We start from the raw sequence: 23719 nt of genomic DNA, 5'->3' as shown, positions 1-23719 counted from the left end.
TGTATATGGAAATGAATTATGAGTCAAACTATGGACATACTGTATGTGAGTGAACGGATTAATGTATGCTTGAGGTTATGTGATGCTGATATGAATGTATATTTATGATTACAGTTAGAGCAGTGGCGGCTCCTGACAAATTTCTCAGGGGGGGCAATTGTTGCGATGATGGCTAAGATCCACGGTACAATCAGATTGTTTTCTGCTTACCTCATCGAACAGCTAAATGGCAACATCAGACATCGACTGCATGTTCTATATGATTTTTTTGATACAGCTAAATCAAGTTCATAGTGAATGTTAACATGCTTTTGGCTTATGAATGAACTATCCCACTGTGGTCATCTAACGGTACATTTTCATCTACCATTTTGCCTCCTTAAATACCTCGGAAAGTTAAAAGAGACTGCTTTACAATAAATCACAATACTCTTTCTCCATCTGATAACATTTATTTTAAGTGCAGCAGTTGTGTTCTGATTTAACAAAAAAATGGATGTTAGCATAGCCTAGTAATTATAATATTTACAGTTCTCATCACACAACTTGATGACAGCATATATAAAAACTAGTGGCATAGCCTACTCATTGCAATATTTACAGTATTCCTAAAACAAGAATGATCCAAGGTGATAATCAAAACATTGGGTGCTATTTAACAAGAATTTACCCATAAGACACATGTACATTACAAAGCAAACAAAAAAATTGGCTAATGATATGCAATTAATACAGCTATTTCCAATTCAACATTTGAGTAGTGCAACAACACAACAACATTAAAACAACATTTCTCACTTGTATTGAAATTTTGCTCGTCTCTCTTTCAAAGCAGCAAAGTGATCAATGACCCTCTCATTAAAATCAGGCATGTTCCTGACTAGTTCCCTCTCCATGGAAAGCATGGCCAGAGCATTGAGACGATCCTGTCCCATTGAGTTTCGCAGGAATGTCTTGATTCTCTTTAAGGTCGAGAAACACCTCTCAGCTTCAGCAGTTGTCATGGGAGTGGTTATGAGGATGTTCAACAGAGCCACAGTCTCAGATAGGGTCTCGTGGAGGTTGTTCCTCTGTAGAACCTGGTAGAGTGCCAATGCACCACTGCAGCCCTTGAAATCTGGACTCTCGTAGATAAGGGACAGTTCAGTCTTGAGCTTCGCCTTATTCAGCATGGGGTATGCCTTGGCAGTGGTGTTCAGAGCCTCATCAGGGAACACATGGCAGTACTGCTCAAACAGGTCTCCTTGTAGCAGCGTTGCACTCACAAGGTGGCTTGTGAAAGAGAACCTCTCGTTTGCATGGCCCAAGATGGTGTCACAGACCTGTCAAAATAAAGAGAGTATATCACAAATTGGAAGTACACTATGAGTTAAAAACACTGCCACCATCCATCCTTGAATGTAACTGTAAATACAGAAGGGGTGATTTTTTAACACTAGGTTCCAGAGGCCTTAAAAAGGAGGTCTGCATGACTTTAGAATACAATACAGTAAGGTATGCAATGAAGTGAAGTGAGAGAAAAATAGAACAAAAAAAGAAAATAAACAAACAAAACTACAAAATCATCTACCTCCTTAGACAGCCTCTGCTTGTCTTGCTCTCCCAAGGCCCTCCTTTTTCCTGTAGTTCCTGCTGCTACTTGCTGCTGCTCTGGAGATGAGCTCTGGTCCCTGAAACAGACAGACAAGGAGAGTGTGTGTTAGTATATGAACGTATACAGTATGTCAATGCAATTACCTACAGTTCCTGTCTTAGAAAACCAGTAATAATAGTATGTTTTGTCCTGTTTTAAGATATCCTATACGAGCCATTACAGAGCCTATATTAAAAGGCAGTTAGGAAAAAGGCAAATAATATAGTTTCCCTGAATATGAAACGCTGCCATCAGGCAGAAGAATGTGTATTAAGATGCAAATCAAATCGCTTAAAATGATCATTTGTTCTGGCCTCCATTAAGCTGATGCAATAGAACGTGCAATAGAATAATGTGCAATAAATAGGTAAGTACTTAACTTTAGCACTCATACTTTAGCACCTGCACCTTATTCCCAAGTTCTAGTGCAATAGTTATAGTTAATAGTTTTTAATGAATCAATCATTCACTGTGCCCAAGACAAATTTCCCCATGGTGACAATAAAGTGTAACTTATCTTACCGTATGGCTTGAACACTGCTTGTGAAGCTCTGCAGAGCACGTTTGATGAAGACTGCATCAATGTCCTTCTTCTGCAGCTGTTGGTACATAATGTCAACGTGAGGCATGATTTGATGAAATAGATGCAGGAAAAACTTGAAGTCATCGTCCTGCAGCATCCTCAGGTAGCCAGATGCCTCCCTCACTGTGGTGCAGTCAAATGAGCCGTCTGTGCTGATGGCTTCAAAACACTCTATGAGGTCATCTAGGTTCTCATAGACTGTGTTCACGACCCTGCTGTTGAAGTTCCATCTTGTGGCCGATGCTCTTGGCAGCCTCCGTGCAACAACCTGGTCGAGGATGGTGGTGCGTTTGGGTGACCGACTAAAAAAGCTAGAAATGCCATTCAGATCCGAGAAAAAAACCCTCACTGCTGGGACCTGAGAAGTGGCTTGCTGCATGATCAAATTCAGCTGGTGTGCATAGCAATGTAAATAATGTGCATTTTTGTAATGCTCTCGCACTTTTTGCTGCACACCAGCCTTCTCTCCTCTCATCACATTGGCCCCGTCATATGTTTGCGCGATGAGTTTACCCCTCTCTTCCTCGGTGAATAGACTGTTCAGTCTCTCCATAATAGCAGTGGCAATCGAGTCAGCCGTTGAAGACGAGAGGGGGACAAACTCAAAAAAACGCTCTTGAACAGCATGGCTCCCATCAATGTATCGCAATACCATGACCATCTGAGTCTGAGTCGAGACGTCCGTTGTTTCGTCAGCTTGTATCGCAACGAAGCTGGCCGACTTCACCTCCTCCGTAATGCGTGCCCTAATGACAGCTGCCATGCAGTCGAGCAGCTCATTTTGGACGGTCTTGGATGTGCCTTTAAAGACGGTGGCCGTTTTTAAATGCTCCTCAAAAACTTCATCTAGGGATGCAATTAACTGTACCAATCCTCGAAAAATTCCGGGGTTGCTGGATCCCTCGCTCTCGTCTCGGCCTCGCAAGGCCAACTCGAATACACCGCAGAACTTAACACCGTCGATCAGGCGGCCCAGAATGTGGCGATTTTTTCCCACCTCATCATTGTGCCGACGCAGTGCTAGCCTGTAGCCATCGTCCAACTGCGTAGCAATGTTGACGCTCCCAAACGCTGACAGTTTTAAGCAGCTGTCAATGTGGATCCTCGATGTTTCATGCTTTTTTATTTTTTCGGACAGATGATGCATATCTTTGAAACCTGTTGTAGTCCAAGGTGTTTCCGTGGTGCAGCCATCAGGGTGGATGAGGACGCAGGGGTAGCAGAAGAGTCCGTTGGCTAGCTCGCATCCTGCTAGCCAGTTTTTCCTCTCGTACCAGCACCGCGAAAATCCCCTGGTGTACGACTTGCCTCCTTTCTTTGATATTTGTTTTATATTTAAATTTGGTCGGGGTGGTCCTAATTGTTTAACAGCCAATTTTTCCTGATTGCTTCGACGACTAAATGGTAATTCTCTAAATGAAATGATGGAGTTGCTCTGAGCTGTAATATTCGCCATGACGATCGTGAATGTGACTGCGGCGGCAGCGAACGTGACGTGACAGTGAACGTGACCGTGTACGTATGATATGACGGAATCACGTTAGTGCAAGCACTCCCGGAACCCATAGAGAATGCATTGCAGGGCTTGCAGTTTGAAAAAAAAAGCTTTTACATGAAAGTCAATGAGAGCGCTGGGGGCGATTTCCAGCCAGGCTGAAATCGCCCATAGCGCTCGGTTGGTATGAAACACAACTGCTCAGAGGAAAACAGGCTATCTTAATTTTTTACAAAATGTATTGGTTAGCATCATTATCACTAAAAAATATATACATATGATATATTATTAAAAAAAAATATTAGGCATATTATCTTTTTTTTTTTTTTTTTGACTCAAGGAGGGCGGCGCCCTATCGCCCTCTATTGGCCGGCCGCCCCTGAGTTAGAGTAGCGGTGTGGAAGCATGTGAATGCGTTCACGTCGGCTTGCTGCATGTGCAGGATTGTCTAGTGGTCTGTTTACTCCACCAGACTTTTAACTTGATGTTCTTTTTGTACTGTATGTGTTTTTATGTATGCAACATGTTCCCTGTCTTCACGACAAATTTCTCCCTGGTGGAGACCAATAAACTAACCTAACCTAAAGCACTCGATGCTTTATTCTACTTTTAGCAACTGTCGCGCTAATCCCACATTGGTTCACACGTTTTTCAAATCTGAGAGTTAGCTAAGCAGTTAGCAATAGCTGCGCCTCACCTTAAGTCAGGGACTGTGCGCCTGTCTTCTCCGCCTCGACTCCTCCACACCGGGCCCGCGGCTTTGCTTTCCCACTTACTCATCTTCTCCTCCAGGGAAACAGTGTTACGTCGACTTCAGCAACTTATTTATCCCGAAAACAGAGTCACTCATACGGAACACACTTTCCTCTCATGTCTTCGGCAGACAGACTCTGCATTCACGAGGCTGTGATTGGACAATCCCATCAGGTGATGACGCAAACGACTGACGTCACTTCTTCAGAGTAAAGCTTCACAACTGTCCTTTTCATCTTAAAGCAGCGGTTAAAACAGTTTTTAAATTTACATTTTATATGGGATGAGTATGTGACTGAGGACCCGTTTATTCTTTCTGGTTTTAAGTTATTGTACTTACCTGATTTTTGCTGTTCCGTGTTTGTACCCTCATAGTTGATTGCACATATTTGCTTGGATAAAATTGTTTAGTGTTTTAATGCAATACTGAGAAAGTTTAATAAGAAGTTCAAATTATGAAGGAATTTCCAGTATTTTGGGAGGAAAGATGTCTTTATGGAAAGCCAGTAGAAGTTTGGATCTTACAGGACACAGACACATCATATCCAACATAATTTCTGCCTGTTGAGCGGATTGCTGGTAGGTGTGGTTAACACATCCACTGTGCATTTAACCAGCACAATTGAAAAAGTGACTGTAATCATGCCACTCTGTACAGTGGTTGAGATTTAGGATTGTGTTATAATAATAATAAATGCTGAAATAATGTGCATTGTTTAAAAAAAAAATTCATAGCATTGATTTTGCTCGTGGTATACAATGTAATTAATTATAGCACACTTACTTACTTAGCTACCTGTGCTATCGCGGCCCGAATACGGGCCGCGATAGCACGACAATTTCAGATTTTATATTTATTTTAAGCCTGGTGTATTTACTCCAGATAGTTTAGAAACAGGTGTTATCTGCTCCGAAGGAAACTATCCTAATTTGCATTTGTAAAGGGCAGAGCATTGGCATTTGCATGTGAAAGCCTCCCATAGGCTTAGGAGAAGGGTGGTCACCTCCCAACATTCTCAGGCTTGTAAAACGGCAAGACACTGGTAACAGAAATTTCTCCAAGATTTTCCTACGACATTTACTGGCACAAATTCTTCTTTTCATGCAGTGTCTGCTACCATCTCTACAGTTTTTAAAGCGTTCAGCTCCAGGTAGTTTTGGCTGCACCAGGAAGCCAGGCTGTCAACTTCCTCTCTGTAGGCGGCCTCGTCCCCATTGGAGATTAATCAAATAAGGGTTGTGTCGTCGGCAAACTTCAGGAGTTTGACAGAGGGGTGGCTGGAGGTGCAGTTGTTGGTGTAGAGGGAGAAGAGTAGAGGAGAAAGCACACAACCTTGTCCGGGGCTCAGAGACAAGCTGGCCAAGTCTCACGCGCTGCTTCCTGTCGGACAGGAAGGGGGGAGGGTTAGACCCAGGGGTTAATTTGTGCCGGATCCTGCCGGAACAGGATCCGGCACCTCTTGGTTTTGGCCTGCCCGTGTTCCGGGACTTATTTGGGCTGATCCGGTACCTCTCGTATAGAAAAAAATATTAATACAGAGCTGCCAACTCTCACGCTTTCGGCGTGTGACACACATCCAATTTCTGACGCCCAAAAAAAATGTGATTTCTTACAAGTGGCCAATACGTCGATTGCGAAGGCAGTGTGGGCCAGCGCCGCCACGCCCACCCCCCCCCCCCCCCCTGACAAGAGGTCCGCCGCGGATGAGGTTCGCTACATCGTCCAGGGCGGGGGGTGGCGGCGGCGGCGGCAGGCCAATGTATGCTTCTCCGTTTTGACGGACACGGACAGATAGGACCGCCTTCTCCAACGTGGAACGCCCTCTCCGGGCCTCTCCGCGGCTCCTCTGAGAGCTTTTCGTGCAGCTCTCATTTTTCTAACTACACGTCGAAATGGCGGAGAGCCCACGGATAGCCCTTGGCTGTGATTGGTCCGCTAACGCCAGCATTTCGCGACCTCAAACTTCCTGTTCCATTCCCTACATCACAATAAACCAAAATCACAACTACGACTATGATTAATGTGACAAGTGTGTTAAGCCAGCGGCGTTGTCCGGCTGACTGTGGCTGGTAAGAGCACTTACAGCATGTGTGTTGCTCCCACGGCTGTCATGACACTGTTTCTCAAACACCGTCAGGTTAGAAGCAAACACTTGGTAGTAGTTAGTATCGGGTGTCCGTGCTGACTCTGTGTGGAAGCTGGGGGGGAGCTAGCTGCCTCCGTGTAGCTTCAAGCTGTTGCAGCTGTTGAATTAGCAACGCAGTTTGGAAACAAAACCGGGGAACCGCTGCGTTAAGACACGATAACATAAGCATTTTGACCCGCTGGGTGTCAGCAAACACTGTCGCGTTATCAACATCCTTTTAGTTGTCATCGTTCACTGTGTGTGAGGAGCCGGGAGGACGTAAATAAACCAGCGTGGACTTCTTCTATATACCTCATGAGGTAGGCTTCTCTAAGCTCGACATCCGTTGCGCCATCTACTGTTCTGGCGATGAATTGTTTTCACAACAAAAAGGCTCGTAGAACTATAAATCAAAAAGTGTCTGTCCGCTCCGTCCGTCCGTCAGTCCGCAACGGACTCGGAGAAGCATACAGAGGCCTTAAAGACACACCGCCGCTGATGTGACGTTTTGTAATAAATCTCTAATTTGATTTTTGTGTTTGCAACTTGTGTTTCTGCTTGCGCGGCTATATTTTGGTCACCCCCGACAAAATCTCACTCCAAGGTTTTTTGAAAAGTTGGCAGCTCTGTTAATATTAAAAAAATGTTAAAAAAATGTATAAAATAAAACAATATTCATATAATAATTTACAGAACAAATCCCATGAATTTCATGTTGTTTATTAAGATAAAACGACGTCATTTGAAAGACTCGGAGATCTGTTGTTGATGCACCCCGCTTCGCAGACAAAAACTTTTGAAATTTGCCGCATCTGGGGAGCAAGCAGCAGAGAGGAACAAAGAGTTACCTGTTCAATGCAAACATGTCAAAAAGACAGTTGAATTTACTGTCCTTTTTCAAAAAGAAGGAAGAGTTGCATGACGCTTCGAAACGAGTCAGAAAAGCCTCGACAAGCGGCGACAAGGGCAGTTGCAGCGGTAATGTTGACGAGCAAAACTGGCTGCCGCAGGAGACTAGCTCCGCAACCGCTAGCCAGCTTCACCGACAGCTAGCCAAGCCAGGGCAGGAGGCCGGTACCGCGGCAGCAGCAGGTCAGGTTGCCCGCCAGCCGGAGCGGGAGCTAGCTACAGCGCCAGCAGTCACAGACACACGCAGTAAAACCCGAAACAGGGAGGAGGAGGAGAATCCGGACATTGTCGTGATGTGGGATGTTTTGGTCAACTAATAGGCCGCCGTGCCAATCTTTAAATAATAATAATGGAAGATTTATGTGATTTATTGTAAGCTTTGAACTTTTATTTGTTATGTTTTACAAGTTAGATCTATGTTGAGAAATTAATTGCTGACTGTAAGTCCCACCTGTGTTGATGTGGGCATTTGCCTGTGCTGTACAGTATAGCCTAAAATAATTGTAAATTATTGTCATAAAATTTATACCATGGATATTATTTGAAATTAAGGCTTGTAAGTCCCACAGCATTGTCAGTGGGCATTTACATGTATTTTTCAGCACCGTTTTCTGTATGCGTTCCGGGACCTGTGCCCGTCTCGTCATCCCTGCGCTGTCATATGTACTTTGCGTTCCGGCACCTTGTGATTTACAAATTAAGCACTGGTTAGACCTGGTCCTTTGTTCGTCGAATCTGCAGTAAAACTCATTGAGGTCGTTTGCGAGTTTGAGATCTTCCACGGAGTGGGGGGATTTGGTCTTGCAGCCGGTGATCACCCGAAGGCCTTTCCAGACTAACGAGGAGTCGTTGGCTGCAAACTGTTGTTCCAGCTTCTTCGAATACTGTCGTTTGGCCTCCTTAATCTCCTTGCCAAACGAGTATTTAATCAGTCTGAACCTATCCAGGCCACCTCCTTCTCCTGTTTGAGCGTTGCTGTGAACCAGGGCTTTTCGTTGTTGTAACTCACCCCGGTGCGTGTCGGAATACATCTGTCTTCACAGAAGCTGATGTAGGACGTCACAGCATCTGTGTATTCGTTAGAAGCAGTTCTGAAAATGTCCCAGTCAGTGTTTTCCAGGCATTCACGCAGCTCCTCCACAGTTTCTCTGCTGCTCCAGTTCTTTGATCTCAGCACAGCAGGTTTAGAAAGTTTAGTTTCTGTCTGTAAACCGGGATCAGGTGAATAAGAACGTGGTCGGATAGACCCAGAGCAGCGCGGGAAACTCCATGATACGCCTTGCTGATGGTGCTGTAACAGTGGTCCAGAGTGTTGTACCCCCTGGTCGGGCATTTAATTAACTGTTTGTATTTTTGGAGTTCGTTAGATAAGTTCCCCTTATTAAAGTCCCCAAGGACAATAACAGGGGAATGCATGTTCTCTCTCCCTCTCTCCACTCCTAGTATCTGCTCCGCGAGTTGTCGTTGAGCCCCGCACACATCAGCTTGCGGGGGATGTAAACTCCAGCCAGGTTAAAAGAGGTTAATTCACGGGGAGAGTAAAACGGTCTGCAGGTGATGAAAAAAGTTGCCAGGTCCGGAGAACAGGACTGTAAAATTACTTTCACGTCGCTGCACCAGCCATGGTTTATATAAAAACAAATCCCTCCGTCTTTTGCCTTGCGTGAGAGGATCGGGTCGCAGTCCGTGCTTAACAGCTGAAAGCCGGTCAGCTGTGCGGCCGAGTCCGGTGTAGCTTCGGTCAGCCACAATTCCGTGAAACACAAGACAGAAGAAAGGGAAAAGTCTCTATTTGTCCGGATGAGAAGGCGCAGTTCGTCCATCTTATTGCACAGCGAGCGAACATTGGAGAGGAGGATGCTCGGGAGAGGTGAGCGTAACCCTCTCTCCCTGAAGCGCATCAGAGCCCCGGCGCGCTTTCCTCTACGTCTCCGCCTCAGTCTCGCTGCGTGGCCGAGGACCGCAGCACCTTTGATCAGTAAATCCACTAAATCCATGGAAGAGGCGAGGAAGTTGGGACATAAATCGGAAGGTTTTGTGTCCCTGATGCTAAGAAGCTCGTCCATCGTGAAAGTAATCCGAGTAGGGTCGCAGTAAACAGAATTAAATACTAAAAATAAACACAAAAGTGCGCACCAACACGTGGCAGCCGTTCGTGGCGCCATCTTTATCAATGGCGCCACGAAATTTGTTGTAAGTAGTTTCATGAGACTTAGCCAATCAATGGGCTACCTTTTCCCTTCCTTTGAAGGGTGGTGGCCCGAGGTAACTATAATCAATTAATGTTATTATTTAAATCATATTATAAATATGAATACAAATATTTTTCTGATCACCAAATTTAGTAAATGCCCAAAGGCACATCATTTAATGGTGTCATGCCTAAGGTATAATAATCACAACAGTTATGAAACTGGAACGTTATGAAAACATGGTTATGGTAAAATCGGTTAATCCCGACATCCCTAGTGTGGACGCTCAAACCTGATAGCATCGGCAGGGAAATAAAAAGGCAACACGTTTCCCTTTTCACATGTGCCGATCACACAACCAGTGTGGCCCAGTCGTTAGAAACCCAGTAAATCAACTAAACAGTAACAAGACTGAGCTCATGGTTGTGGCCCCCAAGGCTCTCCTCCGTTAGGTTGGAGATCTCCTCCTCCACATCGACGGCTGTGCCATCTTCCCATCCCCCGAGGTCTGAAACCTGGGTGTCATTCTTGACCCCACCCTCTCCTTCCACTCCCACATCAAATCCTTCACGTCATGAATTAAATTATTAGGCGAAACGTTCTGAAATCAATGTGTTTGTTAGTGAGGTTGAGGTGAAGGGACAGCAGTGATGTTAGTAATAAAGAAAAAAAACACTGATACTCTGCTGCTGCTGTGGATAATACAATGTGTGAGAGTGAGTACGATAGAAAGAACGGAGCCTGAAATAAAAAAGATCCAATTCAAAGGTGGAGGCAAAAAAAAAAAACCACCCTCTAAGAATTTGAGGGAACATGTTGTATTGTCTGATCGTATTTTAATCATCCAAAACGGCAGGATTATTAAATTCAGAGATAGGTGTGTTGTCCTCGATCTATAGAATTTAACTGAATTGATCTGTGTGATACTGGACTCAGTTCAGCACAAAGATCACAGATCAATAGAATAAACTAGGGATACTGATGTTTGTTTATTTTGTTTTCGTTGTTATTCATTCACGCTTTTGTGCCAGGAAAATAATTAAATAATTTTTTTAAAAGCATTGTTTTAAATTATTTCTTTATCAGTCTTATCTTTTAATGAGCACAAATTCAATCAGATTTATGAAACAATCTTTGATTTAACTAAACTTTATTTAACGGAGACAAATTATGCCCCTTTATCACAGTTGATATGGCTCCTTGTGGTCTTAATGAAATGTCTGTAACATATTTTGGTCAAAATAACACTTGGATCATTTAAAACAGCACCCTTTTTACCCTGTCTAAAACAGCGTTTTACCCACGCTTCATTGAATTTCTTCACTTTGACATTCAGAGCACTGGGCAGAAATCACATCGCGTCAACTCCCACCGTGGGCCTTCGCGATGCTTTGTTTTAAAGGGGACATATTATGAAAAATCCATTTTTGTAGTGCTTCTACACGTTAATGTGGGTATCTGGCATGTCTACCGTCCCAAAAACTCTGGAAAAAAACAACTCCCGCGATTTGTTGTGGTTCCTCTATGTAAGAAACTATATGATAGAGTGCGTCGAATGGGAATATCCCCCCCCCCCCCCTGAAGGCGGAGATCTGGTGGAGGAGGAGACCAGGTTACGTTACAAGCGACAGCACCCTCCTCAGCTCGAGGCGGCGGGTGTTAGTTGGGAAGCTAGCCGAGGGGGGACGCTAACCAGCCAATGAGCAGGGTGAGAGGTGGAGATCTGGCCGAGAAGCAGAGCCTGCGGTCGGGGTAAGTCATATGCCAAAGCCCCCTCCTCAGCTCGGGCTCGTTAGGTGATGTCGGGCTGCTGGACCCATGTCTGCGGCTCGCTTCTGGTGGACCTGTCGGTGTTTGTTTACGGTTAGCATCAGGGAGCTAAAGCTAGCTTGCTGTTAGTTTGTGTTTAAAGTTGCTTCAAACGGCTGCTTGTGCACGTTTTTACAGCAGTATTGCATGTGGCAGCCCACCCGGGAAGCAGCGGAGATCTGGCCGAGAAGCAGAGCCTGCGGTCGGGGTAAGTCACATGCCAAAGCCCCCTCCTCAGCTCGTGCTCGTTAGGTGATGTCGGGCTGCTGGACCCATGTCTGCGGCTCGCTTCTGGTGGACCTGTCGGTGTTTGTTTACGGTTAGCAGCAGCCGCCTGACTGATCTCCCCACGGACAGGGGAGCATTGACAGTGCGTGTCTCGTGTCGCAGTGAGTGTCTTCAACTAGAAAAGCTGTTGTTTTGTTTCGGTAATTGACGGTGACATGTAAGCTAGGTGGCGTAACCAATCAGTGCCCAGCTTGCCGGCCGGCGGCAGCGGCAACCGGCTGCTCGGTGGCGGGTTGGATCCCGGCTGTACCCGGGCGGCTCACTGCGAGGCTGGCGATGCTCCCGCTGACTTCACACACCTGAGAGCCGGACACGTCTCACCGGCTTAGGGTTCCCCACCAGTGTTAATTTTGGCAGCTATTTTTGATTTAGTCTTATTCTTAGTCTTTTGACAAAAATGCATATTAGTTTTAGTCACCTTTTAGTCATTTTTATCCTTCTTAGTTTTAGTCTAGTTTTAGTCGACGAAAAACGAATTACATTTTAGTCCTGTGTTGTGTCTAAAACTGCATAATACTCTGCATAGTACTCCATTAGATATCCCTACCAGCATAGGTCTATAGCAGGGGTCGGCAACTTTTACCTACTTATTTTGCCCCCTCTTCCCCCAAATAAAATGTGTCTGGAGCTGTAAAACATATTTGATAACAAAGCTAATAAAGTTTAATATAAAGTTATACTATACTAAACTATAGTTTGTTGCATTTACGAAATTATAGAACGACAATAAAGAAAACTCTTGACATTTTATTGCTGTTTGTACCTGTTACAACAAAGGAAAACACCGAACACTTATGAAGAGAAGAAAATACGCAGGCAAGTGTATGCCTACTTTGAAATAAATTAAACACAGAACTTTGTAGGGTTATTTGAGTCCTCCCAATATTTGTGGGAAATATATGAAATAAGTAGAACCCTATTTTGAAATAAAAAAAAACATATAGCTGCAGCCTAATAGCTTAGAAAACTAAAAGTGAGAGCAGGTCAGGCTGGAGGCGGACACAGAAACTGAAGCTCGGTTCAAACCACCTGCAGCTTCTGCTCTGATCAAGAAGCTGATGCGCTGATCTCTGAGCAGCTGAGACCAGAGAAACTCTGTGTTTTCATTGTTTCCACTGTTAAGAAGCAGCCGGTTCACGTGAACGAGCTCTGATCTTGTGTCTCTGAGCGAGTGAGCGGGGCGGGGGCGGAGCCTCAGTATTGCAAGTGGAACCCCGGCCGGGAGGCTAACCCGTGTTTCTGTGACAAGTGTGTTAAGCCAGCGGCGTTGTCCGGCTGACGGTGGCTGGTTAGAGCACTTACGGCATGTGTGTACGGTCACATACGGTTATAACGAACTTTCATAACGGGGCTAGCGGGCTAGCCACCATGCTAACTGCGGTGGGAACAGCGCAAAAACCCGCTGACTTTAATCCCACGGCTGTCATGACACTGTTTCTCAAACACCGTCAGGTCAGAAGCAAACACTTGGTAGTAGTTAGTATCGGGTGTCCCTGCTGACTGTGTGTGGAAACTGGGGGGAAGCTAGCTGCCTCCGTGTAGCTTCAAGCTGTTGCAGCTGTTGAATTAGCAACGCAGTTTGGAAACAAGACCGGGGAACCGCTGCGTTAAGACACGATAACATAAGCATTTTGACCTGCTGGGTGTCACTTTATTTCAGCAAAAACTGTCGCGTCATCAACATCCTTTTTCTGTTAGTTGCCATCGTTCACTGTGTGTGAGGAGCTGGGAGGACGTAAATAAACCAGCGTGGACTTCTTCTATATACCTCATGATGTAGGCTTCTCTAAGCTCGACTTCCGTTGCGCCATCTACTGTTCTGGCGGTGAATTGTTTTCACAACAAAAAGGCTCGTAGAACTATAAATCAAAAAGTGTCTGTCCGCTCCGTCCGTACGTCAGTCCGCAACGGACTCGGAGAAGCATACTCGGAGAAGTATAGCATACAGAGGCCTTAAGGCCTCTGTATGCTATACCTGACGGTGTTTGAGAAACAGTGTCATGACAGCCGTGGGATTAAAGTCAGCAGGTTTTTGCGCTGTTCCCACCGCAGTTAGCATGGTGGCTAGCCCGCTAGCCCCGTTATGAAAGTTCGTTATAACCGTATGTGACCGTACACACATGCCGTAAGTGCTCTAACCAGCCACCGTCAGCCGGACAACACCGCTGGCTTAACACACTTGTCACATTAATCATAGAGTCGTAGTTGTGATTTTGGTTTATTGTGATGTAGGGAATGGAACAGGAAGTTTGAGGTCCCGAAATGCTGGCGTTAGCGGACCAATCACAGCCAAGGGCTATCCGTGGGCTCTCCGCCATTTCGACGTGTAGTTAGAAAATGAGAGCTGCACGAAAAGCTCTCCAAGGAGCCGCGGAGAGGCCCGGAGAGGGCGTTCCACGTTGGAGAAGGCGGTCCTATCGGTCCGTGTCCGTCAAAACGGAGAAGCATACATTGGCCTTAAAGCCTCCCCTGCTCGGGCTTCATGTCCGCACACGGACCGTCAGTCCACGCGGAAGGGAACCCGGACAGAACCGGGTCTGGGTGAGGGGTTCCGGGAGTGAGGGGTTCCGGGAGTGAGGGCGTGACAACAACCGGACTGAGACGTCGAGAGCCGTCAAATCGAACTAGCTCTCAGCGGCTAGCTGGTCTCTCATCGGGGCTTGAGAGTACAGCAGCGCATATTTTAAGTGTAGATATGTGTGTATACACACATATCTAATGCAAGTATTTAAATAATGTACATCTTTATCAGAAGATGTAGTAGTTTGAAAATTGTAGCTTCAATGAAGAAGCACAACAAACGGATACAGAAATATATGTAGGACAGTGACTTAAAATTATTTTAACAACATTAAATATGCTAAAGGAAGATTTAAGACGTGAAACTGGATGTGTGTGCGTGTGTGTGTGTGTGCGCTCAGAATATATGCCCTGTATGAATAAATATACACATACAATTATATAGTGTATACACACATATCTAATGCATGTATTTAAATAAAGCACATCTTTATCAGAAGGTATAGTAGTTTGAAAATTGTAGCTTCAATGAAGAAACACAACAAACGGATACAGAAATATATGTGTATGACAGTGACTTAAAATGATTCTAACTACCTTAAATATGCTAAGGGGTTATTTAAGATGTGTGTGTGCGTGTGTGTCTGTGTGTCTGTGTCTGTGTGTGTGTGTGTGTCGGGGGCAGGGCGGTGAAAGGGGGGGGGGGGGGCACTCAAAACAGGTCAATCTGAGGAAGGCCGTTTTAGACAGGGTAAAAAGGGTGCTGTTTTAAATGATCCTTGTGGTATTTTGACCAAAAAATGTTTCAGACATTTCATTAAGACCCCAAGGAGCCATATCAACTGTGGAGAAATGGGCATAATATGTCCCCTTTAATTAAACAGTCGCATTCCCCTGGTCCGCACCAGTTGTAAGTCAGCTGCTAAGCACAAGCCGAGGAGCACCGCCGGAGGGGGCGCCCCGCGCGAACGGAGGGTTCCCCCAGCATGCGCCGTAGCAGAGGTGATCCGCCAGAAGGGCTCGACACGCGTCCAAAGTCGCCGCCACCGACCGCCGTACCCGGTCCCCTCCAACGGCCCCGCCTACTGCACCGGCGACGGACACCGCCCCGCGGTCCAAGCGAATATTGGCCACTAACGATGTACGGCCGATACATCGGTGCACCACTAATATTAGCTGACTAGACGTCGCTGAACTCTTGTTTCCACATCATCCTTCCATTCGCGTGCATCCATAACGCAGGATCGCGCACCAGTGTCACAGCGGTATCTATTTATTTAGAGCATCCGGACCGATTACCTCACATCAGTGGATCCTAACTTCCATTCTGGGATAGTATTTGGAAAGTTTCTTCATTTCTTGTAAGTGATCTCCTTACAGCTGTTCTTTATTATTCCATATAACAACAAAGGCAAAGTCTTAAAGATCGCACTACTCAAAATACTTAAAATTCTGGCCATTAAAAGATCTTAAAAGTACTCTTTGAGCTATGTTAGAGAAGGAACTAGGGCTGGGTATTGCCTACAACCTCACGATACGAAACGTATCACGATACAGAGGCCAAGATACGATAAGTATCACGGTACACGTTGCTTTTGAATAATGAAAGGATCTGTCGCTCAGGTATCTCTTCCCAAGATCCTCGGATACGGTGTTTTTAATGTCCATCGTAAGCACATGAGCGCAGTTGCACAGCTGGGCATGCAGAGGTGCTATAACAGACAGCGTAGGGGTCTTTTCTTAGGACATTACGAGTGTTGCAACTTTTAGCGGCTTCAGGGCTTTAGCCACATCTTCAGCACAGGCCAGGTCTGCTTCAGTTAAGGTCCACAACTCACTCCTTGGTTTTCTTCCACACCTCAGTGTAAGAAACAGTGGGCGTCTCGAGTGCACGTTGAGCGGCGAAATTCAGACTGCGGGCAAAGCATTTCACATGCAGTAACTCCTGTTTCCCTCCATGTTTGTTTTGAATTGAGCCGTGTGCTGTTTCTGCCTATGCTGCCACCTACAGGCATTACTGTGCACTGCACCATAGGTGAAGTTTCGTTTTCAAGACTGCCGTCCCGGCATGTGATGCAGTATCAATACAGTAGTATCTGCATTGATGCGTTCATCAGCAAGGAGGACATCACGAAATATTGGCATATCAATTTTTTGAGCACAGCTCTAGAAGGAACAGTATCAGGATCATGGGAATACTGGAGGGAAAATAAGGTTCAAAGCCTAAGGCCTTTATCTCTCAACTCCAGAATTAAGACTAGGAGAGCCACCAGGACCATTTAACATGAGTTTGAATCTTTATCACATTTGTAAAGAAATACTACAGAATGAAAATTAAATGATTTAACTCATTATATAAATTGGCCTCAATTATAATCACTCAATATAACAGAGGTGTCCTTTAAAAACTTTTGTTCCACTGAGGTCAATCATCTTGTTAATAGCACTGCTGAAACACTACGAGTAACACTAGACTCTATAGTACCTCTAAAAAAGAACCTTGTAAAGCATAGGAAATTAGCTCCTTGGTATAATTTAAACAATTTAAACAACCTTCACGAAAAACTAGAAAGGAAGTGGTGCTGCAACAATTATGCTAACATTCTCTTAGTCTGATTAGATAGTCTTAAAATATATAAGAAGGCCCTCTACAATGCCGGAGCTGCCAACTTCTCTGCAGTAATAGAGGAAAATAAAAACAACCCCAGGTTTCTTTCAGCACTGTAGCCTGACTGCTGAACACATTATTCATCCAACTCACTAAAACTGTAATTATTGGAAACAAAATTAATCAGGCTTTTATAAATGTATACTACATACCACATCTGTACTCAGTAATAGTTTTTCCACTTAACAAAATATCTGTAAGAAAAAGGCTGCAAAAAATATATATATATAAATCTCTCAAACTCCACATCTTTTGGTCAAACTAATATATTATTTAAGTCAGTTATTTAGCTTTTCTACATTGTTCAAAGAGCTGTCTCCTTTAACAGCCAGAGGACCTTAACAGAGATTAGAGATTGATACTTTTGCAAGAAACATGTTTTGAAAGAGGGTGCAAAGAATGTGCTGATGAAGATCATGTGGATCCAGTTTCATTAATTGTGTGTCAGAATCAGAATCAGAAACAGAAAGTATTTATTGCCAATTAGGTTGACACCTACAAGGAATTTGCTCTGGTTATTGGTGCATACAATGAACATAGAAACATAAAAACATAAAAACACAAATACAACACACATAAGAAAAGCAATAAAAATAAACAATATATATTTATTCACTATTTACTTCTTATTTACTCCCTTTTTCAAATATTTATACAAAGTAACATTTATTTAGACATAAACATATCTAAGAAAAATATTTATAATAGATAAAAGATATAAAAACTGAAGTAAAAAGTGAAATGCAAGATGCAAAACAGTGAACAGTGTCAGATTGCAATATGCAATGTAATGCAGTATAATATAATATAATATATTGAGACTCTGTCTCCCCATCAATCCTGAAGCACTTTGCTGATCAGCTGTCTCCGGTGTTTACTGACATTTTTAAAACCTCACTGGAGAATTGTCACGTACCAGCCTCCTTCAAGACCTCCACCATCATCCCTAGCCCCCCCAAAAAAAAAAGATCGCTGGACTCAATGACTACAGACCCGTTGCCCTGACTTCTGTGATGATGAAGGCATTCGAATGCCTCATGCTGTTCCACCTCAAAGCCATCACTGACCCTCTCCTGGACCCCATGCAGTCTGCCTACAGAGCCAACAGGTCTGTAGACGATGCAGTCAACATGGCCCTTCACTTCATCCTCCAGCAACTGGACTCCTCAGGAACCTACGCCAGGATCCTGTTTGTGGACTTCAGCTCTGCCTTCAACACAATTATCCCGAATCTGCTACGGGAGAAGCTCTCCCAGCTGAGTGTGCCCGACTCCACCTGCAGGTGGATCACAGACGTCCTGTCTGACAGGAGGCAACGCGTGAGGCTGGGTAATTATGTCTCTGAATTCAGATCCATTAGCACCGGTTCCCCTCAAGGCTGTGTTCTTCACCTCTTCTCTTCTCCCTGTATACCAAAAGCTGCACCTCCAGTCACCAGTCCGTCAAACTCCTTAAGTTCGCGGATGACACCACCCTCATTGGGCTCATCTCTGGTTGGGCTGAGTCCGCCTACAGGTGGGAGATTGACCATCTGGTGACCTGGTGTGATCAGAACAACCTGGAGCTCAATGCTCTGAAAACAGTGGAGATGGTTGTGGACTTTAGAAGGAACCCAGCCCCATCCACCCCCATCTCCCTGAGAGACACCCCAGACTTTTTCAAATCGTTATAAGTGAGTCTTTTGTGGCTCCGGAGAAAGAGGGGATCGCTAACACACCAGAAGGTCGCCGGTTGCAGGTGGAGAAGTGTCCTTTAGCGAGATACAGAACTGACTGATGGCTGTGCCAACAGCGTATATGATTGATGTATGAAAGAGAAATGCTGCACACATGCAATGTATGAATGTGTATGAATGGTTGAATGGAATAACTGAAAAGCTCTTTATACATAGAGACCCATTATAATTTTTTGTAACGAGTTACTTTTAGAAGTGTATGTGTAGACTATATTTCAAGCATCCTCATTGTTGAGACTTACTTTACATGCAATTATATATCAATCATATTACAAATTCATATTCTAGAATATATGTGACAAAAGTGATTTTTCTTATGGATGTGGTATGTGTGACAAATGAATCTTCCTGGCTTTGTTGATTGCCAATAATTTTACGTATCACCTTTAAAGCTTCTTTAAATTTAGAGTGAATGTACACTGGTCCTCTGAGAAATACGTTGCATTATGCAGAAACTGCTTATAATGCTGTATATCCCCCCATTAATTTACACAGACATACACATGCATAAATAGGATAGTTTTGTTGAATTCTAATTCAGACAATCAGGGTTCCGCAACCATGACGTCCTTTCTTAATCCAGAGTCAAATCTGAGTAGGTTACACTACATTCTGGCCTCCGTTGCTGGTTCAGGAAAGCCATGTTTGGCTAATGCTGCCTATATTCTTTTAGCAGTGCAAACACAAATATGTTCTGGTCGATATATGAAGGGCCACCTACTCAGTTGATGTCCTCTGAACTGCTACAGTTTCACCATAAACCAAAAACAATTCAACACTTTTCAGTGACGACCACAAAAATATGACCAACACAAAGATTTTTCAAATGGGTAGAATATTATTCTGTAGTCTATCTGCACAAAGCACATTGATTCACTCATTACATATCTGTGTACAACATAATTTGTTCTTTACAAAATGAAATGACATGCATGTTTAATTGCATGCAGAGGAGGAGTGGCGACTGTCTAGATCAAGACCCAGAAACCTTATTGTCTGGACCCCGACCTGTAACCAACAAATCATTGGGAAATGTCACATTTTTACAGAGCATCTCTTAACCAGCACCGCTTTTCAGCCTTTATGGAAGGGGTCTTCTTTTTCAGGCCAAGGACCCCCAAACTGATGGAGAAATGGAGCAGGGACCTCCTACTATATGTATTGTATAAAATTATGTTTTGTATTAAACTGGGCCTGGTGCCATGTATAAAAATATCTACCCTGTTATTGTGCATCACTACTTAGCTCTTCAAATAATAAACAGGTTCATATATTCATGTTTTTATTTAAACATGTGCAGGATATAGGAGCTGCAGTGTGTGCATTGCTGAATGAAAGATAACGTTTTCTGCCTCTATTTATCCGTTTGCTGAAATATGTTGGATTCATGTTAATGTGTATTTAAAGACATTTAAATTTGTGGTGGAAAAATGGTTGGAATTTTTTTTAAATTTCAAATATATAAAGAATTGTTTAATCAACCAAAAAGTCCACGGACCCCCTGTTGAAGACCTCTGCTTTATGGCATTGGTTTAGCAGCACGGGTAACTCACAAACCAATTGCATGCATTGTAAATCATCTAACGTGATGCCAATCAAATCTGTGAATTCTGATTAGAATTCCGACCACAGATCCGAAAATATGACCACTTGTATAACCCGTCATTGACGTATTACAAGGACGCGCAGATGGCCTGCAAATCCTGGAAGGAGATCTCGGCTAACGTCGGTTTGCAAGTGTACGATGATCATGGACAAATTTGTCGGCCAGAAAAAGGCTATGAGGAGCAGAAGTTGCGATGTAAATAAACAGTCGACGACGACTGCCACACACAAAGAAGGCATCTCTATGGTCGTCTTCGACTAAAAACGTTACTCCACCTAGTGTTCTGGAGGTGAATTGCTTTGCAACACACGCAACCCTTAGAGAACCATTAATTAAAATAAGTACATCGACACAACTGCGTGAAAAGCCGCAGCCGCAGTTGCAGAACCATGCGCCGGCCTTAACGCAGACGTTACTCTGTACTGAAACTCCGTTGTGAAACTCCGTACTGTAACTCGGGACGTTACTCCTACATTGGCCGAGGGTCCTGCTAAAACTTGAACAGACATGAGGACAGTTTAACTTACCGTTCAGAAACATCCTGTAAATATGGGGCTGGTCTTTCTGTAACTGCAAATATAATAACGTGTCTTTCAGCTCTGTTTACCAAAATGAATGCGCCCGAATGAGACCGATGATAGGCCTGGTTGCGTGTCACTCAAAGTGCAGTCAGCCAATCAGAGGAGGCGCTGAAGAGGCAGCTCCAGAGAGAGGCAGAAGAGAGGACATGGAAATACACATTGCAGCAGTTTTTTCGACTTTAAACAACTGATATTTCATCTTGGAGTACCAATAACTCAAATTAAATCCCAGTAATATGTAAAATATTTAAAGAAAGTTAAATGAACCTACACCATTCCTGCCCCAGATTTACAAATCTGACAAGAAAAGTGGTGTTGAGAAATATAAGAGGAAAGGAAGGAAGAGAAAAAACAGGTATTAAAGCTGTTCAGTTGTTAAGATGTATAGAAAGTTGGTTGAGACAGTTAAGTGAGGAGTTAATAAACCCCAAAATGGAATTTAATGTACACTTTTAAGTTTAACTGATTTATTTCTAAATTTAAATAGTTTTTAAGATGGATATTTGCAATAACTTTATCAACATGAGAAAATAGCATTTCTTTCAATTAGGGCTGAGTAGGTTGTCCTATGTGGGCCGAAATGTATTTGCATTGCATGGATGTGTAACCTCAACTTATTTCCAAGGTTTTCAGACATGATTTTCAAGGAGGAAGTAATGAGGAGATGGACTAACGAGGCAAAGCTGGAGTCACAGGCCTGCTTTGACTGCACTTGTTGGACTGTTTTTGAGTCTGCTGCTATAGACCTGGATGAGCTCACTGACACTGTGACATAATCAGTTTTTGTGAGGACATGTGTGTACCGACTAAACCTTCTGCACAATACAACAACAATAAACCCTGGTTCACTGCAAAACACAGCCAGCTTCGTCAGGCCAAGGAGGAGGCCTACAGAAGTGGGGACAGGATCCTGTACAACCAGGCCAGAAAAACACTGACAAAGGAGATCAGAGTAGAAAAGAGGAGCTACACTGCCAGAAGATAGGAAGGCACCAGGCCCAGACGGTGTGTCACCCTCCCTCTGGTATGGTCAGAACAACCTGGGGCAGAACAACCTCAAAACTGTGGAGATGACAATGGAGCCGCCCCAACACTGCCCCCCCTCACCATACTCAACAGCACTGTGTCTCCGGTGGAGACATTCAGTTTTCTGGGATCCACAATCTCCCAGGACCAAAAGTGGGCCTCCAACATCGACACAATCACCAAAAAGGCCCAGCAGACGATGTACTTCCTGCACCAGCTCAGGAACACCTTCAGAGCACCTTCTTTCCTCTGATGAACACTGAATTCAACCATACAGTGTCAGCAACAACCGTGTGCAATAATCCGATATATATATATATATATTCTACCTACCTCATGTACATAAAGCATCCTGTGACAACCTTTCCATATTTATGCTAGCATCTGCACTCAGCATCATTGTATGGAGGACCATACATTACTTAAGTATAAATAAATAAATGTATAAATAAATAAATACAGAAATAAATAAGGAAATAAATAAATACAGAAATTAATACAGAAATGTATAAATAAATGTCTTAAATATATTTCCAAATTTATTTATTTCCATATTTATTCATTTCCACATTTCTTTGTCCTTATGCTAATGAGAAAGGTGGGCCTAACCGCAGTCTCATGCAGGATTGTTCACAGGAGTGTAATGATCCAGGCCTACTACTTCTGCCTCTCATTGCTGACTGGTGTCCAGTAGCTGTTTGCAGCGTTAAGCCCGTTCACACTTAAAATGAACTAGTTCAAGTTCAGAGGGTTATTTAAGGTTATTTTTTATTGGGATGATTTAGGTGTCAGTGGTCCTGACTGTGAGCGTCCCGTCTCGTGTTGTTCTGAGCACAAGGAGAGAGCAGAGAGGAGGAGGAAACAGAAACTGCAGCTCGGTACAAACCACCTGCAGCTTCTGCTCTGCCCATGAAGCAGCTGATCTCTGAGCAGATGTGACCAGAGAAGCTCTGTGTTTTCACTGTTTCCACTGTTCTACAAAGTCACTGAGCGGCTGCTTCATGGTGACGAGCTCAGATCTCACTGCTTGTGTCTCTGAGCGAGTGTGTGGATGTGTGGGGGGCGGAGCCCCGGGGCCTGTGTGTGCTCGTGTGTAGCTCAGTTGACCAATCCTGCTCGAGACTGAGGTTGGGACCTCCTACCTCATTTACATATGGACCCAATGTAGACATAAATAAATGTGGAAATAAATGAATGTAGAAATAAATAAATGTGGAAATAAATAAATGTGGAAATAAATAAATAAATGTGGAAATAAGTTTAAGACATTGATTCATTTAACAGCCCAAATGTTTATCAAGGAAACAGGTTAGTTTATAATTTGTTTTAGTTGTTATTGTGTAACACCCGTCAGGCAATAACAAGACTCTGTTATCACCAAATGCCTGAAGTGTGTGGTCAACACGACACGTATGTGTAATTGATAAGGCAAGTTTGGGGCACTTGCAGTTGCTGAAGGGAGATGAGAGTAGGTTAGAAAAGTGTCAGTAAAGACTTCTGTAAATGTACAATACTAGCCCTGTTACATGCGTGGCAAAATAACGTTTAGGATTTTGAGTAATTCAACTCAATATTTGGCTTATTGTTTTTGACCAGGAATTTGTCCTGGTTTATGTTTTTTTTATTTCCTACTCACATTAAATTGTCTAAATACATAAACACACATGCGTTTTGACGACCATACTTAACATCTATAGGATGATTTTGAGCACCATGAATTTGTTGCGACATGCTGAAAAACAAAGATGAGCAGTAAACATGCTTTTCGGAGTGATGTGTTCAGGAGAGTGGCTGC

General features: G+C 43.8%; 1 protein-coding gene across 1 annotated transcript; it reads right to left on the bottom strand.

Moving 5' to 3' along the window:
• Window positions 1-432: 432 nt before the first annotated feature.
• On the bottom strand, window positions 433-2676 carry LOC128443123 (uncharacterized). The gene is made up of 3 exons (XM_053425878.1): window positions 2156-2676; window positions 1571-1670; window positions 433-1322 (listed from the first exon to the last, which is right to left on the bottom strand). The coding sequence occupies exons 1-3, from the start codon at window positions 2593-2595 to the stop codon at window positions 795-797; spliced, it is 1068 nt and encodes a 355-aa protein (XP_053281853.1). The 5' UTR covers window positions 2596-2676; the 3' UTR covers window positions 433-794.
• Between the last annotated feature and the right edge of the window lie 21043 nt (window positions 2677-23719).

This window comes from Pleuronectes platessa, chromosome 6 (assembly GCF_947347685.1).
Source record: "Pleuronectes platessa chromosome 6, fPlePla1.1, whole genome shotgun sequence".
Lineage (NCBI taxonomy): Eukaryota > Metazoa > Chordata > Actinopteri > Pleuronectiformes > Pleuronectidae > Pleuronectes > Pleuronectes platessa.
This window is presented reverse-complemented; position numbering and strand designations above follow the sequence as displayed.